This window comes from Penicillium expansum (genome assembly GCF_000769745.1).
Source record: "Penicillium expansum strain MD-8 chromosome Unknown contig174, whole genome shotgun sequence".
In the NCBI taxonomy this organism is placed as follows: domain Eukaryota; kingdom Fungi; phylum Ascomycota; class Eurotiomycetes; order Eurotiales; family Aspergillaceae; genus Penicillium; species Penicillium expansum.
In genome coordinates this window covers 172,923-192,495 of record NW_015971243.1, presented here as the reverse complement: position 1 = coordinate 192,495, position 19,573 = coordinate 172,923, and the positions used below count along the sequence as shown (strand labels likewise).

General features: G+C 47.3%; 8 protein-coding genes across 8 annotated transcripts; 5 read left to right on the top strand and 3 right to left on the bottom strand.

Moving 5' to 3' along the window:
- Positions 1–1,537: 1,537 nt before the first annotated feature.
- On the top strand, positions 1,538–1,726 carry PEX2_053780 (uncharacterized protein; the record flags this gene model as incomplete). The annotated part of the gene is made up of 1 exon (XM_016742652.1): positions 1,538–1,726. The coding sequence occupies one exon, from the start codon at positions 1,538–1,540 to the stop codon at positions 1,724–1,726; it is 189 nt and encodes a 62-aa protein (XP_016600903.1).
- Positions 1,727–2,224: 498 nt separating this feature from the next.
- PEX2_053770 (uncharacterized protein) lies at positions 2,225–2,586 on the top strand (the record flags this gene model as incomplete). Its single annotated transcript, XM_016742651.1, has 2 exons — positions 2,225–2,375; positions 2,471–2,586. The coding sequence occupies 2 exons, from the start codon at positions 2,225–2,227 to the stop codon at positions 2,584–2,586; spliced, it is 267 nt and encodes an 88-aa protein (XP_016600902.1).
- Positions 2,587–3,048: 462 nt separating this feature from the next.
- PEX2_053760 (SCP2 sterol-binding domain-containing protein) lies at positions 3,049–3,561 on the top strand (the record flags this gene model as incomplete). Its single annotated transcript, XM_016742650.1, has 3 exons — positions 3,049–3,064; positions 3,117–3,326; positions 3,398–3,561. 3 exons carry the CDS (start codon positions 3,049–3,051, stop codon positions 3,559–3,561), a joined length of 390 nt encoding a protein of 129 aa, XP_016600901.1.
- Positions 3,562–3,732: 171 nt separating this feature from the next.
- On the bottom strand, positions 3,733–7,440 carry PEX2_053750 (uncharacterized protein; the record flags this gene model as incomplete). The annotated part of the gene is made up of 3 exons (XM_016742649.1): positions 3,733–5,057; positions 5,110–7,377; positions 7,431–7,440. The coding sequence occupies 3 exons, from the start codon at positions 7,438–7,440 to the stop codon at positions 3,733–3,735; spliced, it is 3,603 nt and encodes a 1,200-aa protein (XP_016600900.1).
- A 4,228-nt stretch (positions 7,441–11,668) lies between these two features.
- On the bottom strand, positions 11,669–11,848 carry PEX2_053740 (uncharacterized protein; the record flags this gene model as incomplete). Its single annotated transcript, XM_016742648.1, has 1 exon — positions 11,669–11,848. The coding sequence occupies one exon, from the start codon at positions 11,846–11,848 to the stop codon at positions 11,669–11,671; it is 180 nt and encodes a 59-aa protein (XP_016600899.1).
- A 729-nt stretch (positions 11,849–12,577) lies between these two features.
- On the top strand, positions 12,578–14,420 carry PEX2_053730 (Amino acid transporter, transmembrane; the record flags this gene model as incomplete). The annotated part of the gene is made up of 9 exons (XM_016742647.1): positions 12,578–12,720; positions 12,799–12,812; positions 12,876–12,948; positions 13,000–13,331; positions 13,405–13,548; positions 13,627–13,859; positions 13,918–14,115; positions 14,174–14,201; positions 14,266–14,420. The coding sequence occupies 9 exons, from the start codon at positions 12,578–12,580 to the stop codon at positions 14,418–14,420; spliced, it is 1,320 nt and encodes a 439-aa protein (XP_016600898.1).
- Positions 14,421–14,959: 539 nt separating this feature from the next.
- Positions 14,960–16,891, top strand: PEX2_053720 (uncharacterized protein; the record flags this gene model as incomplete). Its single annotated transcript, XM_016742646.1, has 1 exon — positions 14,960–16,891. One exon carries the CDS (start codon positions 14,960–14,962, stop codon positions 16,889–16,891), a length of 1,932 nt encoding a protein of 643 aa, XP_016600897.1.
- A 323-nt stretch (positions 16,892–17,214) lies between these two features.
- PEX2_053710 (Major facilitator superfamily domain, general substrate transporter) lies at positions 17,215–19,074 on the bottom strand (the record flags this gene model as incomplete). Its single annotated transcript, XM_016742645.1, has 7 exons — positions 17,215–17,442; positions 17,497–17,904; positions 17,964–18,227; positions 18,300–18,558; positions 18,620–18,744; positions 18,796–18,889; positions 18,953–19,074. 7 exons carry the CDS (start codon positions 19,072–19,074, stop codon positions 17,215–17,217), a joined length of 1,500 nt encoding a protein of 499 aa, XP_016600896.1.
- Positions 19,075–19,573: the final 499 nt, after the last annotated feature.

The window sequence follows — 19,573 nt, the reverse complement described above, 5'->3', positions numbered from 1 at the left end:
AAGTTCTCGCCCAAGATGTCATCATCTATCGCGCTACATAGCGACCACTATGACTTTGGCCCTGTTGACTTTTATTGCCAGCAGAAAATTGTTGATCTAAAAAGACATCTTGAAAGACTCTTGGAATAAACTAGAGAAGACATCTGAAAAGACCTGAAAAAAGACCTGAAAAAAGAGATCAAAAAAGCCATGAGTTGAAACATCCTTCAACTCATGGTAATATCACCTTGATATTACCTTAAATGAACTGGACATTCAAAATATCTAAATCCTAGATCGGCAAGTATAAAGGCCGTATAATCGGTCCACTATTCTGCTTCTATATAACTGGCCAACTCACTATACATCTATGGAAACCTCTCGTACAAAGGTGGACATACCAATTCAAGTGCTCTATGCGCAGTATTAGAAATTACTTCAAAAAAGGCGGAGATAAAAGCGGTAAATACCAAGAGCCAATTAAAGCCAAAGTTCATAGTGGCCGCTATCCACCGCAGTAGCTGCAAGCACCTGCCTAGGTTCCACGAGGCACTTTTTACTTGAGCCTCCTTCAGGCACTGTGGTTTTATTCATAGTTATATGTTGTACAGAAGTATTGAGGTCTTACATAAAAGGTTCTTTAGTAATAAAGAGATAAATACCTAGAAGTACGTAGGCAATTCTTCTCATTTCCCTGCATCACTGCATCCTTTCATGGATGTAAACGCGCTCTTATCAACACGTGATAATGCGCGTCACGCGCCAAACAGACTAAACAAGGGGTTAGATGGCACTTGCCCTACTATCCCAATTGGGCACATGATGCCCGAGACACCATCTAGTTAGTTCTAGTTTCAGCCATTTCGGAGGTGTAGTTTTAACATTTCGATCATGACTGTGAGAGGTTGCTATAACTCATATTATACATGGGCTGGTATAGGAAATTTCGATTCGCATGTTATAAGCCAAGTAGGAGTACAGCATTCGACGTGCAGCTTGGGCTACAAGTGGTTCTGATATCTAGACCAGGGGAAATATCTCTTACATGTAGCTGAAACGTAAATCAGGGAGATAAATGCTAAGTACTGTTCAATATACGGTCTAAAGACAGGAGATTCAGTTTATATATATTGATTTGCAGCAATTGATCACTTGGATATATACTAAATTGTTCTACCGCCCACCATCGACGTGTAGTGCCTATCTTTCAGTGGATCGAGCTGCTGCATCAGTGATATATATCCGCAAAGGGTTTCTGCTGGGACAAACGACCGACCATGGCACCGGAACAGGGACTGATTCGATTATGGAAGACCAAGCGCATCCAACAAGTTCTCACAAGCCATCTAGCAATGCCGTCTAGTATGTCGCAAATTCGCTGTCTATCTCGCACCAATCCTCTTCGTGGATGTTGACGTCCGCTTTCGCAGAAGCACTTTCAACAGGCCATCGCGGATGGCAGCTTTAGAACGCATTGGGGGACTTGTCCAAGCCATGACGTTTAAGATCTCACATGATAGGGAGACCTTCTTACCTCCAATCCTGGATCCAATCAATCATGGGGACAGAACAAACCTTCATCTACATACCACAACGGTGCCAACCTGTTGGCACCAGCCCTAAATATAGCAGTTGGCAAATGACAGAGCTGTTAGTCAAGCAGTATCCGCCTTTGTTCCATGAATCTACCAACATCCCATCATTTGTCCAAGGATTGACGATGATGAGCGGCTTGCAACATCTATGAATTTCCTGCGAGGGTCAAGTACCAAGCCATCGCTACCGCCGAAGTGTGGTAGATTGTGCATTGATCTCGCTGCGAATGGCAATCGAACAAGCACCATTGAAAGATCTCCACACTCTTTCATTGCTATCAGTCCACCCAGGAGCAGTTCTTTACCTGCATCCAGCTCCGGGATTTGGTGCTTCGCCTGCATCTTGCAAGCGCTGGTCTCCAATCCGCAAGCTCACTGTCCATATGACGAGTTTCGATCATGAGCCAGGTCAACCGACGGACCACCTCAAGCTCCTCCATGCATACTTAGGAAGGTTCTCATCTCTGCAAAGACTGGTTTTTCATTGGGAAGGCGAGAGGGGCCTCTCACCCCTGTCACTTGCCATAGAGCCGAGCCTTAACAGCAGAGCCAAAGGGAAGCCAAGTCAAGCCTGTCCCCAGAGATGTGTATTACCCTTACGGCCATTAAATTTCCAACACCGTCAACAGATGGAGCTAGTCAATGCAACAATGGACGCGTCGCAAGTAGCGTCTTTCATCCGGGAGCGCCGGAGTTCCCTACGCGAATTCAATTTTGAAAACGTGGTGCTCCGCAGCGGTAATTGTGACGATGCTCTCGCGCCATTGACACGAATCAGCGGCGGCGATGGATGGAAGCAGGGTCAGCGCGATACTGCCACCGTGGATGTGCCGATAGTGTTGAGTCCAGCAGGAGTTAGCCAGAAACAGTTACAGAGGGCAATTTGTGCTTTGCAGCAATGAAAGGGACCGAAGATGCTAAGAAGTCTTGCCAAAGCGGGACCCTGGACACGCGAGCTGTCGTGGGAGAGCCCGGATCATATGAAGCGACTGCTGCGGTCTTCGGTGTTTAGTTGGCGATGACGTCATAAGGGGTGTCCTCCGAGGAAGGATCAGCATATGCTAATGATTGTACGGAGTACAGAGTAGTGTCGCGGTGAATACCGCATTTGTGCAACCTTCAGGTCCCAATGCAACACAAGGCCGGTGTATGTGGAGTCGGAAATTCCTGGGGTGGGCACTGTCAACACGGGGAGGACTAGACGAAAGAGGACTGCGACCTCGGAAAGTGTAAAAGTAATGCAGATCTTAGTCAAGTCTGGGCAAAATCCGAAAGGATCAAGCAGAAAAAGAACCAAAACAGCATAAAAGAGAAAAAGAGAATAATCACAGACACGAGAGAGCTGGGGAAGGTGTGTGGGGGCCTCGGCTCCGGTGGACGGTCGAGTCAAGTTCACATGCTCTGGCAGTTTGTCATTTATAGTCGGTCGCCCGCCTTTGTGACTTTCCAACCACCTTGTACTACCATATTCACCATGTCTCTCAAGAAAGGTATGCATCCTTTTATCTGTCTATACCAGTCAGCACCAGCTAACCAAAATAGATTCCCACCCCTCGTCCGCTGCCTTCGACGTCATCAACCAGACGCTCCAGGCCAACGAAGCTGACCGCAAGGATGCCCTCAGCAAGGCTAAGGCTATCTTCTCCTTCAACCTGAAGAACTCCAGTGGTGAGGAGGCTGCCTGGTACCTCGATCTCAAGAACAAGGGCGAGGTTGGACAGGGCGCTGCCCCTGCTGGTAGCAAGGCTGATGGTGAGTATACATTGCGGATATCCGTGTTAATGTATCGTCTCTGACATATGCTAATTTCTCTCGGTCAATAGTGACCCTCTCTCTCTCCGATTCCGACTTCGCCCAGCTCGTTTCCGGCAAGGCCAACGCTCAGCGTTTGTTCATGGGCGGCAAGTTGAAGATTAAGGGTAACATTATGAAGGCGACCAAGATGGAGCCTATTCTGAAGAAGGCACAGGGTGGTGCCAAGCTGTGAAGATTAGATACCCTTTTGAGAAATTATATACGAAGCCGTTCATCTACCAGGGCGCTTATTTTCCGCGTTTCATTTTCGGGGTATTTTGGTTGTTCAGCGTCGAGTATACAAATGGTCTTATATGTGCCGATGATCGTGGTCATTGCTAGTTCGGATCGATGAACGCCAACTCTACAAATCCCGCACATGTCCCTGTCTCGAAACCCGCCCCTGATCCAGAACCACAAAGTAATCTGCATCCTTGACCGCCTCTACGCGATGCGCAATCGTAATGACAGTAGACTGCTGCAACTCCTCCCGGATAATCTGCTGAATCTCAAGAGAAGTATCATGATCAACGGAAGCAGTCGCCTCGTCGAGAATGACAATCGCGCTTCGACGAAGGACAGCCCGTGTCAGAGCAATAAGCTGCCGTTGACCCTGGCTAAGATTCCTTCCTCCAGCTTCAATATGTGTTCCAAGATGCCAGCCGTGCCGACTACAAAGACGCTCGAGAATTTCGGTGCACAGCTCATCAGAATAATCTTCCGTTGGGTCCAGATTGAGTCTGATGCTACCAGGGAAGAGGACGGGATCTTGCGCGACGAAGGTAACTCGTGTGCGCAATGCTTGTGTGCTCACATCCGCGATATTGATGCCATCGATGAGAATGCGACCGGATTCGGGTCTGATTACGCTCAAAAGGGACATTGCCAGTGTGGACTTGCCGCTGCCAGTACGGCCGATAACCGCTGTAGTAGAACCCCCGGGAATGCGAAGAGAGACGTTTATAAGTGAGGGATCGAGATGTGGTGCATAACGGAGAGTTGCATCTTCGAAGACAACGTCGCTACCGTAGGCTGGCCATGCGGCTGGGGGAGCAATGGTCCCGGGGGTTTCTTCTTCGATGTGGAGTAACTCGTCGACTCGCTCGACCGACACAAAGTCCATTTGAAGTTGGCCGTACTGCTTGCACAATGCATGTGTGGAATCGACGAAGTTGTTGGCAGCAATAAGCACGAATGCTACCAGTCCTGGGGTGGTATTGGTATACAAAGCCAGAGCTGTTAGACAAAAGGTTGAAAAGGCGGATAAGCTCTCAAACCGGTACATGAGCCAGCTCTGGAGTGACCAGTAGAAATGATCCATTCCCTGGAACTTGTCAACCACGGATATAACCCGGTTCTGGAACTGTGGCTCCGCATGGAAAGCTCTGACGGTGGTCAGGCCGTGCAATAGCTCGCCGAAGTTGGATAACAAAGGACTTAGGGACACCATCTCGAGTCGTCGTAGGCTTTGAGATGTGGGAAGGAAACGTAGGAATACCAAGACAAACCCGACTGTGAGAGCTAGGGAGAACAACAAAAATACCGGGGTAGCAGTAGCGATTACTATGACAGAAGATATCCAAATGATAGCCTGGAAGGCGATCACTTGGAACTGCTCACTAATGTTGCCATCCACGACTCCAATATCAGACGTGAGACGGTTCATCAAACGCCCGAGGGGGATTGTATCTTGAGAATGATTAGTTAGCTGTGTGCTGTTGAGTCAAGCTGTTGCACTTACCCAAGTATCGGAACGTCGCATGGCTGACTCGAATCAAGACCCGTCGGAACAAGGATTGCCCAGCATAATAGACGATGACCAGCATTAGAAGCTGGGCGACAAGGAGTGTGGCTGCTTGGAAAGAGATGATGGCAAAGAATGTCCATAGCCAGGGTCGCACATCCTCACGTGGGGAAGGTAGTTTGTCTATGGGGTTCTGAGGTGTAAAGTATGTGTCCATGCTCAAATTTGAGGTTGACCAGGCACCTTGTGATGACCTGTCACTCAGGTTTAAGAGACCCTCTCGAGGGACAGTTGTCTGCTCGTAGGCTTCTCCCCACCCTTTGAGGAACCATGATTGCCCGACAGCCATCAGTCGGTAGATTGCCAGGATCAGGACGAGGGCAAGCCACCATCGGTACTTTCCGGCCTTAATATAGTTCCAGTACACTCGAGCCTTGACACCCCCGTCTGCTCGATGCTCTTCCTCAATGAATTTATCAGGCACGGCAGCTGTTTCCTCCTCAATGGTAGTTTCCGCTTCTGTTTCGATTTCATGGTCGGTAAACTGCAGGGACGACTCGGTTGCCTCAAGCTTGATGGCATCCTTGTCGTAAACAGTGGCATGCCTTTCACAAATATCGATAATTTGATCAGCAATTTGACGAACCAACGTAGTTCGATGCGTCACTAGAACGATAGTTCGGTCTTTCATCAGAGGACCCGAAAAGCATTTGCGGACTATGGATTCCGCGGTATTATGGTCTAGCGCAGACAAAGGGTCATCCAAAAGGAGAACCCGCGATGCGCTATAGACAGCTCTTGCCAGAGCTACTCGCGCTTTTTGTCCACCCGATAGACCAATGCCATTTTCACCCACAAACGACAAATCACCATGTTTGAATTGAGCAAGATCCGGAAGCAAGGCGCAGGCTTCCAGTGTCCGCTTGTAGCGCTGGTCATGGTAGGGAGCGGAGAATAGAATGTTATCGCGAATACTCATGCTTTGCAGCCACGGGGTTTGGGCACAATACCCCACCATTTCGTTTGGGATATGAACTGAGCCGCTAAGTCTATCGAGTTCTCCTAGAAGAGCCTGCAGAAACGCGGTTTTTCCAGCACCCACCTTGCCAGTGATAACGGTCAGTCCTTTGGGTATGGTGACATCGATATCAACAAGGACGGGTGAGACCTTCCCTGGCCATGCGAACGAACAAGACTGCATCGAGAGTGGATTATTGTTCGCCAGGGGCTCAGACGGCAGATTCTCCTTGTCTGGTTCGGACATAAAGTCCTCGATACGCCCAAGGGCAATGAAGGCATTGATAAGCGACGTGATGAGACCAGGAATATCCCGAAGACGGGTCTCTAACATGGTAAACAACTGCAATGCGGGAAATATAATATCAATCCGCAATTCATGACCGGCCAAAAAGGTATATGCGTACAACGCAACCACAGGAAACACGCCACTAGCGAAAGCGTTGATAAAGCGAATCAAGATACTCCACAGACTTGTCACAATCCGAATATTCAATTCATGTTGTCGGGCATCCATTACCTGCTGAAGCCAATGATTCTGCCACCCGTACCACCGCAGGTGACGAATTGCTTCCACAAACTGCGAAGTTATCTGGAGTCTTGTATCCGTTGCCACTCGTCTGACCCGCTCCCAACGAAGGAGAGCTCTGGTTACTAGTGCATTCACGATCTGTGCAACTAGAACCGCTAATATTCCAAGGAAACAAGATGGACCGAAGAGCGTCCAGACAAGGAAGGTAGCGATCAAGAGTCCTAGTGGTTTGTCAATCAACGAGTCAACTTCCCAGAATCTCTGTGCAACTTCGTAAACATCTCCGCGCAAGAGATTAAATATTTTGCCAAGTGATGCAGCTTCTTTGGCCTGTTTCTGCGGGGCCTTTTGGTTACGATAAATGATACGTTGCCAGAAACCTTTTACGGTTTTATTTGGGGGTTGATGGATCTCTTGAACGGGGGCCTCATCATTGATGCGATTTACTTCCTCGTCGGATGGTCCTGGGTTGCCCTCGATCATTAGTCCGGAAATGTTCTTTCGTGAAAGGGCTTTTTCATAGACCATCATGATCATTTCACCCCTCGACCGTTCGTAACATCGTCTTCCGTACCACAGAAGTAAAACTTGAGACTGCGCAGCGACAAGTCGAAGAGCGAAGGACATGAAAGCGTATGTCAAAGGCACGCGCTTGGGTCGGGACGGGTCTTTCATGGCCTGCAATAGTTGCTGCAATAGAACGGGCGTAGAAAAGTCTGTTGATAATATTAGCGATATAAAACAAAAGAAGAAATCCGAATTCTCATACCGCATATCATCTGGACAAGAGAAATGGTAGAGATGATAAAAACATCAATTCCATTGGCTCTCAACAGTCGACTGAGGACCGAACCACGAAGTCTACGAAACTTTTCGTGCAGTCGGCTGTGCTGAAAGTCAAATCCAAGCAGCCAAACATCTTGTTCATGTAGTTGTCTTTTGCGCCCAGTTGAGATAAGCGGTGCCATCCACGACACTGTGAGGAATTGCCAAAGTCTTAGATTATCTTCTGGGCTGCGGAAGTCATCGGATGGCTGTTGACCAACAGCGCTTATATCTATCGATGGCAATGAAGGTTCGCGGAATGGCATTAGGAGGATTGTTGCACAGGCTGCTGCTGCCGCCACTGCGGCAACGTAGCGAGCAACAGTCTTGAATTTCGGGCATACATCTGGATGAGTCGCCAAAGAAAGTTCAATTGCAAATGCTAAGGCATAATACAAGAGCATCGAGATGGAACATGATCTGGGCCGCTTGGCTGCAACCAGAATAGATACAGTGGCCTAAGGAATGGTGTCAGTAACTGATACTCCTAGAGACGGGGAGAACCGACCCATGAGAGAACAAGCATAAAGGCCGAGGCGTCAATTCCCGGAGGAACAAATTGGACTGTCTCAGCTACAAGCCCAGTAGTCGAAAATATAATAAGTGAGACGGTCCATCGCAATGATTGCTTGGGCTGATCTAGTGAGAGCTCTTGGGTATCATGTTGCTCGGAAACAAAAGGAACAGTCCACTTGGGGCGCCACCGTTGCAAGAAGTACCCAAGTACATGGCTTGACGCAATAAGCAATACTATTATGGCCGGAATACATGCTAGGTATGGCAATGCACAAGGTGATAGCCACGCATTATGCGAGTCCTGGATTGGTCAGCCGGTGCGAGCCGAAGCAAGGGGTCCATGAGTTCATACCCAGAACTGGTCACACTGGGATCCGGGTGGACCCTGGACCAGCGGAATTTGATTCATGCTTGGTCCGAAGAGCAATGCTAGCTCTTCGCAGTAGCCTCAGGGTGCCATCCCTTTGTGAAGCAACGTGGGGCTGGATCAATATTCATCCGTTTGGCCCGTGCCATCTATACAGGCAGATCAGTACTAGGCCATAATGGGTGTTTGGTTCCCGTTTGGGACATTGTACATAATATAGGGAGTTAAGAAAGCATTACCTGTTCTAATAGAGTCGCAATTAGAGTTGTCGCCTTGTAGGGAAATATGATACCGACTCTTCCAGGCCCTACGGCTTTAACGGTCGGGCCGATGTGACGGGATCATCCGCCGCGGGGCCGCCCATTCAGCAGAGTCCTGGTGGACCTTGCATTGCCAACTCACAGGCTACTACATTTGAGTAGAAAGTTGCTAGGATAAATATGTAAAAGGCTAGCGGATCTTACCAATGCCATTGGTGCCAGCGTGAAAATTGGTTTCATTGCAAGCATGCCTCCCCAAAACCTAGGTGGTGGCCTGAACCCTAAGGCTCTAGCTATTGATTCTGCATGTCCTAACCAACTAACTATTCATTTTTCTCATCAGATTAAACTTCTCGGAGTGAAGCGAGCAAACCCAAGCTCGTCCCATGAATCGCCCAATGCATCTTCATGTTGCGTCTGTATAGCTCTGAAGGCATCCTCAGCCATGTGGCGCATATCATCTTTCTATGGGCAGATAGATATGGAGGGGAAAAAGGCCCGAGGTGCATGCAGCTCGTTGTATTTGATCGCATTTGCGAGAAGCTCACTGAGGCTGTCGAGGGGAGATTCCAGCTCAGGAACCACTGCCTTACTTTGTCGAAGAGAATCAGCAAAGCAGTTGAGTAACTCATGATCCGCCGGTCTTTGCGCTTCACTGATTGCACGATAGAACGCTCACAGGATTTTGTTGTACTCATGGTCGCTGGCCACCTCACACAGCTTTGACGCCTCTTTCTAGGGGTGCTAGTCATTAAGAATGCGATGAGCCTGCGGGGCTTCATAGCAGACAAACCATTTCTCACCCAAAACAGGACGGCATTCAGTAGCTCGACATTCGTGCAAATAACAAGACTGCTGGCGTGTCAGAGCTGGTACTGTATTTTAGGATGAGGCGCTTGGCGGTGATTCAAATGCTGGTGGATGACTGGCTGACGGATTTCAGTAAACCACATAAGACAACATATTCTCATGTTAAAAGGCATAGTTTATAGGTTCTTCTATCCTCTTCGGGTCTGAGCTTTCCATTCAAATCAATCATCATGTTAATGTGTTCTATTATGTGAGTGGTGCCAGGGATAAGTCCCCCCGTGGACTTTATTTCTGCGGCTACATAGCCCTCCTGAGAACTCGTGTTTTACTGTGCAATAATACAATAATTCCATGAACCTCCTGCATTGAAGAACCCTCCACGGAAAATCGCCCGATGCTGTCTATCGTATTTTTCTGCAGGGTATCAATGTCCGGCACCAAGTGTGCCAAAGCCGGACAAACAGAGCCTAGGGTCAGAAGAAGAATAGAAGAGAACATCCTAGAATAATCAAATATGAGCTGAGTTCGAGTATGAGGTATCTCGTGGACTTACGTATGAATAACGATTTCCGCGCAAGATGACGGCCCCGTCAGTCTCCGCGCCGAGGCATCCAGATACTCGCGACAATTGGCTATACTAGACTCGCACTGTTTGAGCACCATTGGTGGAAGATCATTCTCTGGTGAAGAATCAATCGCACAAAGAAGAAATGGTCTAGTTATGATATCCTTGGCCGAGTGAAAGCGGTGGAGCATATTGAGTTGAAGGCCAGTACATCGAGACGGATCGTTAATATCTGGTTTGATTGTACCTGGTAACAAATTAAACCAATTGTCGAGCTGTCGGTCAAGCTCTTGAGAGACATTGAGAATTGTAGAAAGTGACTGGAAATCATACGACGGGCTGTCGCTTGAAGCTGGCTGTAGACCAAGGCTGCGCCTTGTCCAGTCACTTCCGTACATCGTGTGGTGTACTCTATTAAGTAGACGTCGGACGGACAATTCGGCGAGGAAGACGTGTGTTTCTTGGGCATCATGATTTGCAAAGGTTGGGAAAGGTGTCAAATCAATTACATGTTCGATGCCACTTCGTGGTAAATGGTGTTCAGCTATTAGATCACTATGAACAATATCAGTATAAACGTGATTTATCCATATGGAACCAAGAAACCAACCACTCGGTGTCGAATGCTGCCCATGATAGCAAAATAATACTGGACTTGAGCTCATGATTATCTGGCGAAGCTTGGCTTCTATCGCAAACAGGTACCCAATCAATATTGCTGAAGTCAAACAGAATAGAACAGGAGCATTAACTAACCGGCTATTCAAATATTGGATACTGGTAGAAGCCATATGTATCAGTTTCCATGATTGTAGGGGGCGTAAAAGAAACCCAAAATATTTCGAAATGAGTATCAAACTCTGAGGAAGAGTGATTGTGGGACAAAATGACAGTAAATACTCGTTCATCAATATCTGCAAAGCAGGTGAAATGAAATCTGCCCCAGGCACCCAGTATGGAGAGTTGGAGTTTGTCGGGTCAATTTGCTCTAAAGCTGCAGATCCTAATGCAAGAACTGCAAGACATAGCGCAGAGTCACAGTCAACACTCAAACCGGCTCTAGTATGGTGATCATAAAGCCCCAAAAATTGGTCTTTATTAAGGATTGGCATCTCAACATGGACATATTTGAAATATGCCTCCACTAGTGGATAGGTGCTCGCTTCATCAAGGATTGGCAACTGACTCGCTGTAATTGTACCTGGAACGAAAGATAGCTGGTGCGGCATATGCCTTTTTGATTCCGCGCGTATGAACAGGTCTGGTGGAAATTCCCCGAATAGTGTCTTTACTCTGTTCATATGTAGCATATATTCAGTTGTTGTTGTGTGGCCGATGGGAATACTCATCGGCGGTATGTCATGTTCAGGTGGTATGAAAGAAGAAGCATTTGTACTGATAAGCTGGGAGATATCCACCGGGTTGGGTCTCGACGGGGGCGAAATCAACATGGTGGAGGGGTGAGAAAAGTCCGCACTTTCATGCTCAGATGAGGGAGGGAATATGAAACCAGCACTTCTTGTTTCACCAGTCTGGGGTGTTTGAGGGAGCCTGGGGTTACTCCACAGAAAGTTCTCAATTGCATCAAGACGGCGGAAGAACTCCGATGAGGAAGTTTCTCCTCGATGCCTGTCGGAGTTTAACGAGGCTGGAAAAACATTAAACTAAGCAGGTCTCTCACCTCGAAGATTCAGCTTCATTATAAACACAATCAATACCCGAATCCTCACAGAGGCTGCAGGACGGTATCGCGCCATTGCAGCGGCGTTTTCTGCTTGTCCGTCAGCATGGGGAACCTCGGTCATCGGGTAAGGGGACCCTACCGCCTCCGACAATAGTTGCATGCCAAAGAAGCACGCTTACGGCCGCTTTCCATGTGGTAAAGGCTATATGGATTTGAAGGATCAAAGTTACCTAGATGGGCCGTGTTGAGGTTGATGTTAATACAAGGCGGGAAACTCCGCCGGGGACCCGCTTCTCTCCCGCCTTAGTCATCAATTCGCCCGCCTGCCCGCCTGCCTCCCCGCGGGTCCTTCGGAGCTCACGATGTACAAAGTAGGTCGAAGGTATTAATTTAACTAACTCACTACCCCTCCAAGGTTGCTTGTGATCTTATTTCTTTCATGAATTTAGAGATTATCTCGCTCTGAGCTGGACATATATATTGACTCTTTGCTCTACACGAAAGCCCTTCTACCGACCAGACAACTGCAAAACACACAAGGCCGTTTACCAACCTTTTTTGGCTTGGTTTTTTAAATCATGCATATTGTATAGTTAGTTAGGCAGCTATGCAAGGTATTTCTGCTTTATTAATTCCTCACCTCACATTCCATTACATCTGAAGCCGTAGACATGGCCGCATTCGGCAATGAAATTGTGTTGGGCCGATCATCTTTCGGGAAACACTCGGCTCCACCTGAGTTCCCCGGAGCGCCTTCAGAGTTTTTTTTGGGCTTGGCCGGGGTTACCCGGTTCCTTTTAGTCTTTAAAACATATTGAAACATATTGAGATTATTGGTTTGTTCGATTTAGGGTCTAAAGTCTTGACCTGAGTCGTGTGGAAAGTCATTATGTTTGACGGAAAGTATGCCGCGGACGGCAAGGTCGATGGACCTCTCGAAAAAGACTTGGAGAAAAAATTGAATGCGAAGCAATTGGAGCCCTTTGGAAATGAAGAGACTGCGGAAATCAAGTATCGGACTATGAAATGGTGGTAAGTTACTATTTCTTACTATTTCCTGCATAAGGATTGTGAACTTGATCATGGACATGGCTAATCACCCTTTAACAGGCACTGTGGAATGCGTGAGTAGCTGAATTTGAGATACCATGCACATCGAAAGCTTCGGCTCCTAACATCAATTCCAGTCATGATCGCAGAGAATGTCTCTGTCGGAATTCTGTCCTTGCCATCCGCAGTGGCTACCCTTGGAATGGTTCCGTATGTATTTTCTTGGCCGCTCCAAGACCCCATAGCTAACCTTGTTGACAGCGCTGCTATCATGATTCTGTTTATCTCTGCTCTTTCATGGTATACCGGCTATGTCATTGGCCAATTCAAACTTCGTCATCCCGAGGTTCACAGCATGGGAGATGCCGGCGAGATCTTGATGGGTCCTTTTGGCCGTGAGTTGCTAGGACTTGGCCAGCTTCTGCTGTTGATCTTCCTCATGGCGAGCAACATTTTGATGTTCAACATCCTTATGAATGTATTGACCGATCACGGTACCTGCACGTTGGTGTTTGGTGTCGTTGGACTGATAATCTGCTTTTTGGGCGCCTTGCCTCGTACTATGGACAAGGTTTACTGGATGTCCGTCATTTGTGAGTACAGTCCTACCTAGTGCAGTCATGACAATGTTGCACTCAAAGAAAAGCCCAGCTGACCAATACGAAGCATTCCTGAGTGTCTTTGTTGCGACAGTGTTGACCATGATCACCGTGGGAGTCGAGAGCAAAGGACATATCAAGAACGAGGCCACCACGGATGTCAGCTTCCGCGAGGGCTTTTTGGCGGTGACAAACATTATTTTCGCTTACCGTACGTGGAACACCAAATGATGCTGGTCATCAGCACCTAACAAAGAAAACCGAGCTAAACCAAGGACCGATCTTATAGTCGCCCACGTTGCGTACTTTGGTTTCATGTCCGAGACAGAAGACCCGCGCACATTCAACAAGTCACTCGCCATGCTTCAAATTGTCGACACCGTCCTGTACCTTGTTAGTGCACTGCTCATCTATCATTACGTGGGACCGGAAACAGCCACCAGCCCCGGCGTTCAATCCCCTGCCATTCTCTCTCTGAGCCCGTTGATGGGCAAGATTGCCTGGGGTCTTTCGATCCCGACTGTGAGCTTATTCTTCTAGTTCGCTTGTATCCTGTGTCCACCTTACTGATTCAATACAGACCATTCTTTCTGGGGTTGTCTTGGGCCACGTCGCGTGCAAATACATCTACGTGCGCATGTTCCGTGGATCCGACAAGATGCACAGCCGAAGCTTCCTGTCGATTGGATCCTGGGTCGCTATCTGTCTCGCAGTCTGGGTTGTTGCTTGGGTTGTGGCGGAATCCATCCCTGTATTCAATGATCTGCTGAGTCTAATTGTAAGTCTTCTACCAAATCTTATTTGACTCAGAACGTTGGCTGATGCAGAAATTATAGAGTGCGGTATTTGGAAGTTGGTTCAGCTGTAAGATTGACCCCCCTTCTCATTGAATTTCTCAAGATCTAAACAAATGCCGACGTGTCATTAGTCGGACTCCCTGCGATCTTCTGGTTCTATATGAACAAGGGCCGTTATTTCCAGAACTGGAAGAAGACTGTTTTGACGATCACCAATATTTTGGTCTTGGCTATTGCCTTTGCTATTGTAAGCATCTCCCTACTTGATTTTGTTGATGGTGGCTAATCTTTTCCAGTGTGGGTTGGGACTATGGGTATCAGGAGTCGCAATTCACGAAGACTCCGTTTCCAGAAGTTGGTCATGTGCCAACACTGCGTGATTGGAGAGCAATGAACCTTGAGGAAGACGCTTCTCCTCTAAAAAAAAACCATAGATTCACCGTTTAGATTTAGATCTGTTTTACTGCATACTCAAGCCTCCCTTATAGACCAGAGCTTTTTAGCATAATTTCATGATGCATTTCAGGCTTTCTATCTTAGGTTGGTTTAAGCTCACAAGCTTCCCTTTCAGAACCACGGTTTTACCAAAATCTGTCTCAGAGTGTTGGCTTCCTAATGCCAAGATACACTAGTCTTCAACCAAAATAGTCCCGGGTTAGCAATGTTCCTCGCTCAGTATTTGCTTCCCCTCCCATAAGCGAGCAGAAAATTATTGTGTTTGGCTCCTGAGTTTGCTTGGTATTGGAAACGGCAGGTTTCCAGCATCAACCCATCTCTTGTCACGACCCCGACAAACTGCCCGCACCAAAACGCCGATCATCTGAGATGCCGGACGATCACATGGATCCACATTACACTTGGCCCCTGGTGTTGTTGACTGATTTGTGTGCATCGAGCCAAGCGAACCTTACTGGGCTTGTGAAGTCAATAGTCGAGGACGATCTCAAGTCTCATTCCGACAAGTATTTTGGGACATCTGCCCAAGCCAAAAATGCCACTCATAATGTCAATGTCAATGTCCGTGTATGGTCACCAACTCGTCGCCTTCTAGGGTCTATCGCCCAAGTAGGCCCACCTCGTGATAATCAAAGCAATCTCTATGCCCTTGCTATCCTAGCATACCGGTCGGGTCGACCAAGAATCATCGTGGCGGATGAGACGACCAAACGTCAGCTGTCAGGAAAATTTCTCTATGATCGTGATCTATATTCAATAAGGGGGGGAGGGCACATCTCGGTCATTCTCCTATCCACAAATAGGAATCCCGACTCGGGTGAATATTCAGTTTTCGCAAAACGTGCCGTGTGCTCCCCACAAGAAACCATGTTCAATATCGACGACATAGACTATATATGGCGCGATCCCGATCCTCAAGGAAGGCGGTTCAAATCTGTTCACAAAACATGGGGGCCTTTGTGGGCCCATGGGCAGGGATGGAGGGGAACCATGTTACATGATCCTGATGAGGAACCGTTCAAGCCCGGGACGGCAAATATCCTAGGAAGAGAGTACTATGCCAAAGCCGTGATCGCTGCTTTCACTCAGTATCTACCCACCGAGCTGGCCATCCAGATCGCCAACACAAACAGCGACCCTATCAAGATGCCAATATGGGACCGTCGTCCAAGTAACACACATCTAGTCATCTTCCTCCTGTATCCTACAACACCCCAGGAATTGGGAAACACGTACAAAAAGCTAGAGGAGGTGATTCCAACAAAGTTTTTCCACCGCGGCCCGAGGATGCCAATAACAATTCCAAATACGGGATTTACCGTGCAGACCGAGGAGTGGTACACCGAACCCCATATGACACTGGAAGTTGTTCCCTGGAATAAGCACCGCATGAAGACCCGTCGAGACCTCATCAACTTCTGGAATGAATATCGTGTGTGGGATGCTCAATTGGGGAGAAAGGAGGGTGGAATCATGCCTTTGCTCTATCTCCCCAGACCGCTAGCTGCTCTGGACGAGGCTCAGTTCGGCGTTTTTACATGCAAGCCCCGTAAACCAAATATATTATTCGTGCAGGAAATGAAGTTCTTCGACATTTGCACTGACATGGAGGAATGGGGCTATGTGCGTACTTCCCATGAGTTTGACTCTCGCAACAAAGGTGCCAAAGAGATACTCTGCCAGCCGGACAACCCATTTTTTATCGATCCACCTCTATGGCTACCTATCATCACGACAAATTGGATTCGAACCGTGGTCTTCCTCACGAACCAGTTAAGCCACGCCGCAAAACAGACATTGAAGCAGCTTATCGTGCCACCCATTGAAGTAGATTCGGACGGGTCCGATTATGATTCCCAACATGGTGATACATCCCCCGAGTATTCGATCGTACCTTGGCGCGAGGACGCCGCTATGATCGATGGAAATGTGGAAGATATCTGGGAGCTCGTTCAGGCGCTTTATGTGTATCCTCAGGCGCTTCAACGAAGCACAATCTCCTTCGTTTGTGTCGATCAGCAGTTTGAGCTTGATCAATCGATCATTCTGGTCCAAGCAGAAGAGTGGACTGACTCGGAGCATGATCTACTCCACCATTTGCCCTTTCCGCGATTGAGAGGGTTCAAATATACTCGTGCCTCTGCTGTGTTGACATATTTTGAGAACACAAACAGAGTCAATGTTGACGCAGTGAGTCACGATTGGTCAAAATATAAAAGACCGGGATGGCCGGCACCTGGGATATTGCCTGATGACCCTGTAGAAGATATAAACTATGTTGACGCAAGCGCTTACCCTTGATTTCACCGGTGGAATCTATGGAGGATGATTTAAACTGGGCCGTTTACATGGGACTATCTGCGTTGACATGCTGACGAAATCATATTTGCCGCTTCATAGCGCAAGAGGTCAAGGTGAAATGAATATATGGTATCCGCAAAGTCTGGAAATAGCTCGTATTCAATGTATTCCCCTACAACAATATTGAGAGATCCTAATATTACACGAAAGAAAAGCAGATAAGTGACTTGTATGATGATACAAGGAATTCTAGAAGAGGAATCAGGTATAGATCTGAATGACATTGTCGCCTCAGAATATATCCAAAAGCACAAGCAAAGTGACTACAAATAATAGCGGAAGTTTGGGTTCTCCCAGTCAGTCTCATCCTGATCGAGCGCAATATCGAGCGCAAGAACCTCCTCAATTTCACTCTCCTCGCGAGACTCAGGGTTTCTCTTTACATTCTGCTGGCGGTCGCGTTGCTGATTCTGGAACTGGAAGAGTTGCCGCAAACAAATAATAGCGACGAAGGCAATAGCCAGTGAGATCATAATCCCGATCCAGGCACTCTGCTCATTGTTAGTTTTTATCTATCAGACATGAAACTAAGTAGGAGCACTCACCCCGTAATTAGGCATTTCATCGGAGAAGAAGAGGAAAGGACCAGTGATGTTACCAGCACAATTGCCGATGAACATCACTGCGGTCACCGTCGTTCTCTTTGTGTATCCGGCCACGTTAGAGGCAATGATACTCAGAATGATAGGAATTCCGGCGGAATATGCAGGGAAAAGCCACATCCCAGCCAACCGAGCTATTTTCTTGGTGGGGTCGATCTGAGAGACCATAATAGAGCCGGCTAGACTGATGAGCGATAAAACAGCAGCGGTAAGGCAGCGAGATTTGCGGAATTTTGTAACGATAATTGTGGCCAGAACCACCCAGATGAGAGTAAACACCGACGTAGGTAACCCAACGAGCAGAGTGTTGAAAGTCGAGTATCCAAATCCAGAAATGACAATGCTTCCGAACTGCGAAAGGGAATAAATAATCAGTAAGGCTTAATGGAGTGTGGTCTGGTTATTCTTACGCTTGTGAGACCTCCATTAGGGATGCTGGATGCCATGGAGTACACAAAAATAAGCCAGGTTTTCGGGTCGATAAGTGCTTCGATACATTGGCTTTTTGACCATTTATGCGAAACTGTAGTGTGTGACTCCCGCTGAGCACGTTGGTGGACGAACTCTCCTTCTTCTTTAGAAAGGAAACGAGCATTTTGAGGGCTGTCCGGTAGGTAAATATAGAAGACAATCCCATATGCAAAGGTGACGATGCCGAATATAATAAATATCCACTATACATAATTAGCTTCGACATAGGAAAATAGTATACCTATGGAATGCTTGATGGATACAGGACAACGTACCCTCCATGGTTCAACTGAGTTGCTGATATGGCCGATGCCATACGTTAACAGTCCACCAAAAATGGACGAAATGCTGTTTCCTGCAAACCAGATTCCATGTCTAGAGGCATGCTCAGACCGTTTGTACCATAGACCAGTGAGCAGGGACAAACCAGGGCTAATTGTACTTTCAAAAACCCCAAGGAGGACACGAAGGGATATGAGACCGGCAAAGTTGGATGTGGCTCCATGGCACGCTAAAACAACAGCCCATATAATGCTATAAATTTTATTGTAAGCTTGAGATACGAGGTCTGGGAGAGAGGAGTTGTCTTACGTACAAGGAAACAGAGAGGAATTTGGCGATTGGAAATTTGACGAAGCATAAAGATACCGGGTAGGATGCCACCAAGAAACCGAAGTAGAAGGCACTAGATGCCCATGAATATTGATCACTAACAAGATTCTATTTTCTCGCCGTCAGCAGTTATCCTTTGACACGATCCGAGATAAATACCAATGATTTTTGAATCCCAAAGATTGCAGTATAACCTAGTGCAGTCTTGTCGAGAAATTGCAGCATGTAGGCAGTGAACATGACGGGAAGTATGCTATAAAAGAGAAGCATGTCAGTATAATTCTGCCAATATATTGTTATGAAATGTATTTCATACTGCCAGTCAATTTTGCGCATCAATGCTTTCTCATTCTCACAATTAAAAAGCTCTGCCGCGTGGGATTTAAGCACATCCTTCTCCTCTCCCATATCCGGATCTGGTTTATGGTCTTCCATCATGCTTTACAATTGGAACTAGAATTGAAGGAAAGAGTAGAATAGTTATGCAAATGTAATATATCGCCTAGGGTATCAAGGGAGATACATATATGATTGAGCAAAGTCTAGATATTCATGGGCCTCTATTTGGTGGTAGTTGGCATCCAAATGTTCTATCAAAGCCTAGATAATGAATGTTATCCTATCCCTGTCTCTAGATAAGGCGTCAGAAGGCGCGATTGCCCCAGCCGGTGACGATGATATCTTCTGGGATTCTGGTTGGTCGTCGGGAAATTAATCTATAATGGACCCTCGCTTAGAGAGGGTGGATCCAACTATCCCATCTGGGGTTACCCGAGGAAGATGGACCCTAGAGTCCACGTATCAAGGTTAGATGATGTTAATGGAGGCAGGTACTACATGCATGTGAAGGTCGAACGATGCCAATTGCATCCCTTTTCTCTATCGCATATCTTCACCATAGCGCAATCATCAACATCAATGCTACCTTTCTTTCTGA